The sequence below is a fragment of the Schistocerca serialis genome, chromosome 2, assembly GCF_023864345.2.
Source record: "Schistocerca serialis cubense isolate TAMUIC-IGC-003099 chromosome 2, iqSchSeri2.2, whole genome shotgun sequence".
In the NCBI taxonomy this organism is placed as follows: Eukaryota; Metazoa; Arthropoda; class Insecta; order Orthoptera; family Acrididae; genus Schistocerca; species Schistocerca serialis.
Window position 1 is genome coordinate 463,996,909 of NC_064639.1, and position 12,163 is coordinate 464,009,071.

Below are 12,163 nucleotides of genomic sequence, written 5' to 3' on the forward strand. Positions count from 1 at the left end.
AACATTTTTCATAACTTCCACTTACTTTGCACTCGATTCTAAGCCACAAGCGGTTTTTTGGATTACAGAAACTGGAAAAAAAGTGTGGCTTAGATTCGAGTAAATACGGTAGTATCTTTGGTACAAGTATATGCTCTTAAATATAAACTTTTTCTCCTGGCTACTGAAGGGCCTGAATATGTTGGTTGCAGCCTATGACTGTGGAGTTTGGGATTCCCAGTGAGGCAGTTTAAATTGTTTTTATTCTATTGGGATAAACAATATGAGCTTGGAGTATGTAATTTTAATCTCCATCAATAGAGCTTGATGTATCACAGATGCTGCCAACAAGCATTTTCAGTTCTCTCTTGAGCTTTTTGTTGTTGTCTTCTTACTCGTTTGGTACGGCCCAGTGTGATTCCCTATTTCATGCCAACCTCTTCGTTCCGGAGTAGTGCTTGCAACCAACTCTTCAATTATTTGCTGGATATATTCCATCCTATCTTCTCTTACAATTTTTATCCCCTAAAACTCCCTCTAGAACCATGGAAGCTCTTCCCTGGTGTCTTAACAGATATCATATCATCCTGTCCCTTCTTCTTGTCAGTGTTCTCCGTATGTTCCTGTTCTAACCAATTCTGTGTAGAACCTCCTCATTCCTTATCTTATCGGTCCACTTAATTTTTAACATCCTTCTGTGGCACCACATCTGAAATGCTTAGCTTCTCTCCTTTTACAGTTCTCCCATAGCCCATGATTCATTTCCATACAATACTGTATTCCAAACACACATTCTCAGAAATTTATTCTGAAAATTAAGGCCAATATTTGATACTAGTAGACTTGTTTTGGCTGAGAAAACCCTCTTCACCTACATTAGTCTGCTTTATATGTTCTCCTTGCTTCATCTGTCTTGGGTTATTTTGCTTCCAAGATATCAAAACACCTTCACTTCATTTACTTCTGGGTAACAAATTTTGATGTTAAGATTTTCAGTATTCTCATTTATGCTGCTGTTCATTATTTTTGTTTTTCTTCGGTTTTCCCTCAATTCATGTTCTGTACTCATTAGACAGTTCATTGAATTCAGTGTCTTGTAAGTGTTGGTTCCATTACCAAGTGCCTCTCTGGAGCCGTTACCTTTTCTAAAGGCAAAGAGATCATCAACTAATATGTCCTCTGTTTTCTTTTCCATGCTTCTGTATGTCATTCTTGTTAGTAACTTCGATGTATGAACTGTTAAGCTGATTGTACAATAGTTTTTCCTCTTATCTGCCCTTGTTATCTTTGGGATTGTATGGATGATGATATTCTGAAGGCTGATGGTATATTTCCAGTGTCATAAATTGTACATTTCAATTTGAATAGTCATTTGGTTGCCACTACCCTCAACAATTTTTGACATTCTGAAGGAATGTTATCAATGTTTTCAACTTTATTTGATCTCAAGTAACACCTTACGGGTCTGTTAGGGGTACAGTGACACCTGCACATTGTAAGGTCCTGCTTGTGCAATGAGTGATTCCAGCTTTTGCAAGAATGTAACTGTGTCTACACCACAATTTTCAGAAGATGGGACGACATCACACATCACTTGCCAGGTGATATAATTGCTTTGGGAAACCTTCAGTATTTACCATATCATCTCTAGGCATTTTCAAGATGTGTGGCCTTCCAGATCCCACAACCTAAATTCATGTGATGTGTGGCTGTGGGGATATCTCAAAGATCATGTCTATCAGGGATGTATCCAGATTCTTCTTGATCAGAAGGATGGCATACTTTGACATATCGCTCCAACTGTCAATCGTGCCATATTTCAGATGCACTATGTTGCTGTGTTGGAAGGCTATAGTGAACATGTGCTGTTACTTGTGATCTTATCATAATAAATGAACCAGAACCACCATTATCATATGTTTGATCTTTCCTCTCCTTTTCCTGCTCCCACACTTAAGTTCTGGCATTCGGGAGGACAATGGTTCAAATCTGCATTGGCCATCCTGAGTTAGGTTTTCCATGATTTCCCTAAATCGGTTCAGGCAAATGCTGGTATGGTTCCTTTGAAAGGGCATGATACAAAGTACAGAGGCTTTGATGTAGATAGGGTGTGCATGGAACATTGAGCCAAGAAGGAACATACAGACACTGCAAGTGTTGGTCTCAGGGCATGCAAACTGGTTATATATCGGTTGTCTCCACTCGCGGCACTGCACTAGATGCTGTGGCTCCAACATCACCATTGTGCCGTAAAGTCTTTCCGACTTAAAAATTGCATAGATCCGTTAGGTCATTGCAGTAATTTGCTGGCAAAAGAGTGACAGTTAATAGTTCTTTTATAATATTGTATATGAGGTGGTTACTAGGAACTTGAAGCTCATTTACATCTTCTTTAATGAAGTTTTTAAAGTAATTTTAAAGTCATACTTGCTCTGTATTCATTGCATCTAACAGTACAGCTTAAAAGTGACCAGTGTGACTTCCACAACCAAACCACCTATGTTTCCAGCATCATTGTTTGTTTATTGAATGAGCTTATAATATTTGACACTAATTTTCTTCCAATCCCAGAGGCATTTGAGGTGATGTGACTCAATTTTGTTCCTTATCTGCTCCAATGTCCTTAATACACTTCAGTCAGCACACCATTTTCCCAGACTTGGCAAATAAGAATTGCTAGAATATGCATGTTTCTATTTAATCTTTTTAGTGGAGGGCAAGCAGTTGAAGTATGCTGTGAGATGGACAATGTGAAGATCTTTGATACACCATCTAATACAAATATAAAGGATGAAGGCCACTTTTAAACTACTGTATTGATCTCTACTGTGTATTATTTGATTTTTGAGGATAAAAGTAAGATGTTATTAATGAAATGGATATTTATGTGTAGAATGCTGTACATGTTGAGATTCATTTGTTGAGTATTAATATATATACGAGCATCCATGAAAGTGAAAAAGAATGAGTCCCTACATCATTTTATGATGTGGGTGACATGAACTGAGCAAAAAGAAACAGCATTTGTGAAACAATAAAAAAAAGAAGGAAAAATCAACCCTGTACATGGTTACCGAGTTCTGTGGAACTTGGGGAAGAAGGGCAACTATATATTTCATTAAATAACTTAAAAAAGTACATCAGGTCACTTAATGATGAAAGCTTGTGTAAACTTACCATGGTAATGAGTTATTTTTGGTTAAATGATCTAATAACCGACTTTTTATTATGAGAGGTGAAAGGTGGCTTACATCTTTCCGTCAATGTTCAGTTTAAACATTTAAGAAACAGTCATACTGATGTTTTATTGTATTTCAACTGTTTGCTTCACAGCCAAGAAAATGCCTTGTAGGCACATTATTCACTGTTACAGAGAGTGGTGCTTCAGGAACTACGAAGATCTCACCAGTGAAACTCCCTCCTGATATTGCAGCGCAGCAGAAAGCATACAGAAATCTGGTTTTGAAGGACCTTATTGAATCTGAGAAAGCCCATGTAGCAGAGCTGCAGACTTTGTTGAAAAACTTCCTCAGTCCCCTGGAGAAGTCTGACATGTAAGTGAATATTACTAAATGTTTTAACTTTCTTGCTGAGGAACAATACTTGAGTCACTACATTTTCTTTTATAACTGTTTTTAGAAGCATTAACTGTTTTGCAAACTATACTTATTCCAGTCTCAGAGTACGTAAATCTATGCATATGAATAAAATAAACTCCCCTGGTGCATTTTCTGTCTGCGTGTGAAGGCTAACCTCAGGAACTGCTGTAATGATTTTGATATGCTTTTTGCTAATAAGTAGGCTAATTCATGAGGAAGGTTTGTGTGTATAATTTGTAAGTATTACGGGCAAATTGACTGAACAATGATGAAAGTCCCCTACTACTTTTCTCTGCCTAGATGTGAAGGCTAATCTCTGAAACTACTGTAAGGATTTGATGCAATTTTCACTTATGGATGGAGTAATTCATGAGGCAGGTTTGTGTGCACAATTTGTTATTGCAATGCCAGACAAGTTGTCCAGTCATAAGTACTTAATGCTACCAATGCAAAGCTGGGGAACTTCACTAGTAACAGTTAAATTTGTAAAGATATTTTTAGAGTTTGCAGCAAAGTTCATTTTTCTGTGATTTTTGGAGAACTTTCCTGTCTCAAGCTCTGTTAAGTTCAGTTTACTCAATTGCCTTTGCTTTTTTCCTAGAGAGAGGATTTTCAACTCCTGAAACTTTTATGAGCATTTCACTTGTGAGGATGTGTCAGTATATTGTACTTCAGACATTGTTTTCATCATCATTGAATTGTAATTTCTTTCATTACATTTTTCTTTGTCTATTTGTGGTACGAAATTAATCACAGTACCACATGTTTTTAACTTTTATAATTTTTTTGTCCCTGATTATTGTAAATCTTTTTAACTGTCCTTTCAAGTCTGAGCAAGGAAGTTGTCCTTCTTACTTCCACGGATATAATGATTGCAGTATCCTCTGACGTGAAGCACTATGTGACAATTTTGGAATTTTTGGTGTGATATACACAAATTTAACAAAAACACAGGACGAATAGAGCCAGTACAGTCACAACACACATGAATTTACCAAGGTGAATTTTATATCACTATTTGAAGATATTATAATAGTGTTCTAAATTAAAGTAGCACAATATTTTTATGCTGCAACTAATGCAAGAGCTTTGTAATAAATGTATTATCTAAACACTGAAGAGAGTAAAGGTAATCTCTCACTGTACTGAGTTGTAAACAAGCACATAAACACACTCCTTTCAAAGCTTACTTGGTTGAGCAGTGAGCTGTAGCGATTAGTTTGGCCTGAAATTCATAAATTACTTGTTCTAATCCAGCTCACAGGAATGTTATCTGAAGATGGATGATAATGTCAGTGAGACTGAGGAACAGCTGAAATTACTACAATTAAAAAAGGTCCCAGGGCTTGATGGTATCCCTGTCACATTCTATACACATTTTTCAACAGCATTAGCCTCTTTCTTAGCCATGATATGCTTTAGATCACTTAAACAAAAAACTGTGGGAAAAACCAAGTAGTTAAAACTGATTCCGGTATTTTAGTTCAGACTGACCAGTATTTTTTAGTCTTTATTTAGTCTCGGTTGTAACAGTTTTTTATCAGTAACTGGGTAAAAAAAGGCATATCAATTTGCCGTAGCACCATTGCTCAAATTAATTGGTTTTTAAATACAACTATTTTTGAAATGCAAGTAATGTTTATTTATAAATTTTATGTTGGTTTGAAATACTGAATTGTTATGCAGGGTGTTTGGAAATTCCTATTACAAACTTCTAAGACTTGTAGAGGGGAGTGAGTAGATAATATTTTGAATTGGAACCCATGCCCGGAAACGTACCATTTCCATGGTACAACCATTTGAAAACATGTTGATAATGCAACCACTTTTACAAATAATTGATTAGCCGTGATCTAGTGCGTCACTTGTTTTACAGTTTAACTCATTAATAGCCACAGAAATTGCTCCTGTACTCGTTAATGGGTTCTCTTCCATGTAATGCGGTATGACTTCTTCCAATTCATGTGTGTGGCATCTTCTTGGAGCATCACAGTCATGCCTGTTGACGGTGAAGGTACCCCTTCTCGAAGTCATTGCATAATTGTAGTGAAAAGGGTATGCAGTGTAGTCGGACATTATGGAGAATGATCTGGATAAAGACGGTGAGCAGCTCTTTCATTACAGTGAGTTTTGTCATTCAGAAAGATCGTGTTGGTGTATTCTACAAATGTGTAACCAACTGTGTTGCTCTAAAACTCACAGACACACACATGAGGCCCAAAACAGGTCAGTGAGGTAGGAAGACATCAAATGGCATCAGCTGATCTGACGTAACCATGTCCCACCATGACTACCGTATTTACTCGAATCTAAGCCGCACTTTTTTTCCGGTTTTTGTAATCCAAAAAACCGCCTGCGGCTTAGAATCGAGTGAAAAGTAAGCAGAAGTTCTGAAAAATGTTGGTAGGTGCCCCCACAACTAACTTCTGCCATCGAATATATGTAGTGCTACACAGGCATGCTTTGCAGGCACAAAGATAAATACTGGCGCCAAAACCTGTGCGTCAGTAAATAAATTAAGAAAAACAGTGGAAGACGAGATTTATTCTCCTCCATGAGTCTCGAGCACTGCAATTTCATACATTATCCAACGAAGTAAATACAAATTCCGTATTGTTCATCTTCGAGTGTAGCAGCATTTCAATGTACTACGAAAATCCGACTGGCAAGACTGTTTGGGATGTTTGTCAATATGGCCAACTCTACGTTCTCAATTTTTTCCTACCTGTGAGAAGATAGTTGCTAATAGGAACGTTTATGAATTGTGTATCACATGCAGTATTCTCTTCACCATAAGAATAATACGAATATAAACATTTTGCCATGTATTCTTTCATGTTTGCTGCTATCTCATTTAAATCCTGTCTGCCTAATAAACTACGAAACTAGAATGAGACAACAGCAGACACGGAAGAATATACATATCATGTCATGTTTATATTCGTATTATTCTTATGCCTAATAGTGATACAGTCAGAAATGAAGCACGGCAATTGACTAGATTTTTAAATCTAGGATGACTCTAATTTCTGTGCAGAATGTAATGTACTAAAGAGGCGTCTGCAAAGATTTTCAAACAGAGAAAATTTTTTGTAGGCTCTCGTCCAGAACATCTTCTATCATAGGCAGTCTATTATTTGGTTCTTGTTGATCATTAGCAAAGAAAGCAACAGTTTAAGTAACAACAAATAGCAGTCTCTTGCCATTGTTTCGCTAATGAGATGATTCTTCTTTTTTTTTTTTAATTGTAAGTGGCGGTAACGTGCACAAAAGCAAGCCACGCCGCGGACGGCGACAGGGCGTAAACACTCATTATCAGAATGCGACAAACAATGTATGACTTAGAACAGTAATGCATTTTCAGCTTAGAATGACGTAAACACCTATAACAAAGAGAATGGCACTTATCAGATCAAAGCAAAATAATCTATCTATTCAAACCAGATGAAACACATGAAAAAGGAAGGGTACCCATATAAATGCGGACAGAGTGCCTGACGCATAGCAGTGGCTACCTGGTAAAGCTTAACTGCTAAGCTTACGACTCGAACCAAACTACTATAACTCTATCGTCATTCATTGGACCTAAATTGTGCCTCATATTACAGTGGACCAACTTTGTTTCGATTTGGAGGTGCGGCCTAAAGCTTTTCTCTCCCCTTGAATTTCGAGTCTCAAATTTCAGGTGCGGCTTAGATTCGACAAATTTTTTTTTCCTTGATTTCGAGTCTCATTTTTCAGGTGCGGCTTAGATTTGAGTGCAGCTTAGATTCAAGTAAATACGGTACCCTGTTGAATACCTACCTAGCAAACATGTTTTCAAATGACTGTAGCATGGAAACAGAACATTTTCAGATGTGGCTTCCTGTTCAGAATATTATGTACCCACTCACCTCTACAAGTTTTAGAAGTTTGTAGTGGGAACTTCCGAATACCCTGTGAAAACCATTCATCACTATTTTAATAACAACACACATAGTTTGAAGCTAGCAACAAACATAAGAAATAAGAATTGATACAGTGTTGCAGACACAATAATGTAGCTACTGCCATGTGGCATGACCTATGGGATGGTACACGTGTATACACAGTGTGCAAGACTTAACTTCATCTGTTGTATGTGGTAGTTTCTTACTGTCGGGGGCACCATCCCTAGTTTGGAAGTATTTTATGAAGTGAGGTGTCAGTGAAGTACAGTGTTCCATTTGCTTTGAAAGATTAAAAATGGGAGGATGCACAATAAACTTTGGACATTATATAAGCAGAAAACACCAACAGTGTTCCTTTGAAGAAAATATAAATGTGATTGCCATACCTGTAATTTTATTGAGATGCTATAATTTGGGATGATAACTGAACCTTTAGTTTTGTGACTGCTTCAGGGTGAAAAACTGACACCATCCAAAATTCACCTTCGTAGTCTTTGCCGGAGACAGTGATTTCTGCCATTGCCTCAACCTCCTAGCGATCATGAACTCCTACTCCTTAACCCTCATTAGAATCTTTCATTTCTTGTTTGAAATCTATGTTTATTAATAGAAGTAACGGCAATAAAAAACCGAAAATTGGTTATTTCAGAAACTGGTTATTTTTAGGCAATTTTAACAGTCAGGTTAAACTGGAGAGGAAAAGAACCAGTATAATTGAAAACCAATTGTTTCAGCGATAACCACCATCACTACTTCCCACACGACATAAACCAGAAGCGATCCTTAAATAACAGTCCAGTATCACTGCCAGTCATCTATTACAGAAACTTAGAACATTATCTGATTGCATATGTGACAAGGTATCTCAAACAGCATGACTGTCTGCATGCCAGCCAATGCAGATTCTGAAAACATTGGTTATTGATGAAGGCAATGTTGTGAATGAGTATTTCTTGACTAGTGAAGAGCATTTGACTCAGTAGTACACCAATGAATCTTAACAGAAGTATGATCATACAGTGTATCAAACAAAATTTGTGACTTAATTGAAGATTTCTGGTAGTGAGGAAGCAGCATGTTGCATTGGAGAGAATGCCATCCATAGATTTAGAAGTGACTTGAGACGTGCCTGTGTTGGGACTCTTGCTGTTCATGTTTTATGTTAATGACCTGGCATACAATATTAATAGTAACCTCGGACACCTCGCACACATATGATGTCTGTCTGTGGTGACTGAGGCTGGACTGCAAGCAACTGTGCAGTTGCTCACAGTCTGCTCTCTGTGGCTAGAGACATTGGTCATGTGCGTGGGAGTTGTGCTTGTGTGAATATGTGTGGGTGTAGTCTACATTGTAGGAAGAGATAGATTACTACTTACTGTAAAGAAGACATGTCAAGTTGCAGGCAGGCACGATTAAAAGACACTCACGTGTACTTTTTGGCCACAGCCTCCATGAATAAAGAGAGGACACACACACACACACACACACACACACACACACACACACACACACACACACACACACACAAAGCACGCACACCCCTTTCGCAAACATGACTGCCATCTCCAGCGTCTCAGGCCGAAAGGGATAGTAATGTATGGGTGGGGGGAGAGACAAATTCTGTCTGGTGGAGCGTGCATGGACTAGACTCCAACGGGTGCAATGTCAGGAGGTTGTGGGACAGTGAGGTGGGGAAAAAAGGAACAAAAAAGGAGAGGAGCATGGAAAGACAGGCAGATGCATTGGCAGAGGGCTGCAAATAAATAGGGTGAGAGACAAGAATGGGGAGGAGATGATAGGGTACAGGGGGTGGCAACTGTTGGGTGGAGGGTGTGGGGACAGTAGTGCCTTGTTACTGTTGGTTGAGGCCAGGATAATTACGCGAGTGGAGAATATGTTGTAAGGATGCTCCCATCTGCACTGTTCAGAAAAGCTGGTGGTGGAGGGGAGGATCCAGATGGCTCAGGTAGCGAAGCAGCCATTGAAATCACGTGTGTTATGTTCAGCTGCATGTTGTGCCACAGGGTATCTATCTTGCTCTTGCTGCGCGGGATTAACCGAGCGGTCTAAGGCGCTGCAGTCATGGACTGTGTGGCTGGTCTCGGCGGAGGTTCGGGTCCTCCCTCGGGCATGGGTGTGTGTGTTTGTCCTTAGGGTAATTTAGGTTAAGTAGTGTGTAAGCTTCGGGACTGATGACCTTAGCAGTTAAGCCCCATAAGATTTCACACACATTTGAACATTTTTATTTTGCCCTTGGTCACAGTTTGGCAGTGGCCGTTCATCCCTGTGGACAGCTGACCGGTAGTCATACCAGTGGATGATTTCTTCTCTCTCTCTCTCTCTCTCTCTCTCTCTCTCCGTCTCACCGTCTCACACTCATTCTTTCACTCACTTCCACTTTGCCAGTTTTTTACAATTTCAGATGCTTACCTTTATCTGCTAAAACAGCTGTTTTTATACCAAGAATCTCGTAGATGCCACCCATGTCCTGCTGCAGTTGAGATCTAGAACCCTGTTGTTGATTTTGTGACACCTTTCTTTCCTAATTGAATATTGTTGTTATAAGCTATTTAGTGTGTTGTTAATTTTAGGGTTAAACTGTAAGTTTTCATTTTTGAATGCAGTATTCATATTCGTATACAAATATTTTATATTCAGACAAGGCCTAGGAGTATAAATAGGAGTAACTTCCGTGTTTAATTCCATTTTCTAGACTCTCCAGGGATGAATATCGCCAGTTAGTCAGCAACATAGTTACTGTTGTTGAAACACATCAGCAGCTTCTGGCAGCGTTGGAGGAATGCAGTCAGCGTCCACCACAGGAGCAACGCGTGGGAAAAATTTTCCTCACATCTGCACCTAGACTGAAACAAGTGCATCATGTTTATTGCTCCTCTCATCCGAGGGCTGTGTGCATCCTTGACAAATACAGGTTAACTTCTAAATTTTATTAATGCATTGTCTAATACATTGTCCTCTCATTTTTTTAGTTCAATATTCTTTTTGTATAGCCTACATGTTGAGAAATGAATATTTCTTATTTCACTAAGAAACAGTTGGATTCTTGTGTTTTATACTCTTTATTTTTTTATGGAGGCTCATGACCTTTAAGGATTACTGTATGATTTCTTATTTCTTTACTTTGTTGTGCCACTCCTTATAATTATTTCCTATGCAAAGTAAGACAAAAACAAGCTTTCTCACTGATTTTCTGTCTTTGTCACTTTTTATTGTTTATTTTTGCAGATGGGGCAGAGATATATTCATTCACTTACTTGACAACAAATGTCACAAAAGTAAATGTGAACTTTTTTTCATTTTTAGACATTTAAGAGCTGCAATACTCCCAGCTGTTCAGAATGAGCTGTAGAGATCTCATGTAGGCTCTTTAATCATGTTATAGCATATTATGAGTAGAATGCTGTGTGTTTCTTGTGTAGTTAATTTGCCTTCACGTGTTAATTTTTGTGGGAACACTCTCTTGGTCACATGAGAAGCCTTTTATGTTGCTTGTTGAAGGTCGTGCCAGAGCTGTAAGCTTGTCTCAAAAATTAAAATTTTGGTCATAGAGGCCTTTTGGCAGCCCCTTGGATCACTTGTAAATTACATCTAAGGCTGAAACAAGTCAGTTGTGGTGCAGCAATAAATCTATATTTTGACAAAAATTTACAGTCTTCGTAAAATCTACAGTTAACCTTTCATAAGTTCATGGTGGATGTAAAACCGAAAATATTAAAGTTGCTTTACTATTCTTTTGCATTTAATTTTTCAAGTGCTTTCTTGGTTGCCTCCTACCACAAAATCAAGGCATCACCATCCCCCTGGAGTTCTGTAAAATGCAGTGTGCAATAGATGTCTATAGCAGATCCCACAAAAGATAGGTCCCAGGAAAGGTCTCATAGTATTGAAAAATTCATACAAAGATTGAACAGTTGTTAGAAATCAACCTGGGCACTGGAGAAGAGGAAAATTGTGATATCTGAGAAAATTGTGCAAAAATCATAGTTGCATTTATGCTTTTCACATAAATGGTCCACACCTAGATGTAATCGAGCAATTCACATATTGCTTAACCCTAAGAGAGCTGTCATTGAAGAGTTGAGTATTTTCTGGGGTAAATACATGGTGGATTTCAATGACGATGGGAGGAATGAGGGATGTAGCATATCATAACTCTTTTTGTATGAACTTACTCATATAGTTTCAGAGAACTTGGAAGAATTTGTAATAATGGAAAACGGGTAGAGATACTCATTGCCACACTATAGTAGGTTCACTTGTCAAGGGATTTATATTGCTGTACCTTAGCACTTTGTTTTTTGTTGGTCTTTATTTGAATATTTGAAGTTGTTCACAATGTATGAATCTTGTGTTATGTAATTCAGAAGGAGGTGAAATTAATTTTTTGCTTGGATTGAGTTGAGGTCTTTAAAGAAATGCGTTTTTGTTCTTCGTGGATCACAAACAGAGATATCATGAATTCTAAACCTCTTCCAAGCCATATCTGAAGAACACAGAGAAGGCACCACTAGTGAGTATTTTCTCAGTGCTTCTTACCACCATTTATCTTTGTCTCAATAGCTTTATTATGATAAAGACAAACTTGCCTCCCTACTAACAATAAAAATTGCAGTAATCAGGGCAGAATCAGTG

General features: G+C 38.1%; 1 protein-coding gene across 8 annotated transcripts in view; it reads left to right on the plus strand.

Moving 5' to 3' along the window:
- Positions 1–12,163, plus strand: part of LOC126457370 (rho guanine nucleotide exchange factor 7) — a 127,136-nt gene that overhangs the window by 31,654 nt on the left and 83,319 nt on the right. For 7 of the 8 annotated variants that reach the window (XM_050093622.1, XM_050093616.1, XM_050093614.1 and 4 more), the window contains 2 exons: positions 3,332–3,533; positions 10,224–10,442. In XM_050093622.1, the coding sequence (XP_049949579.1) occupies positions 3,332–3,533; positions 10,224–10,442 (421 nt within the window). The remainder of the gene's footprint in view (positions 1–3,331; positions 3,534–10,223; positions 10,443–12,163) is intronic. The other variant, XM_050093621.1, reaches the window with a different exon arrangement.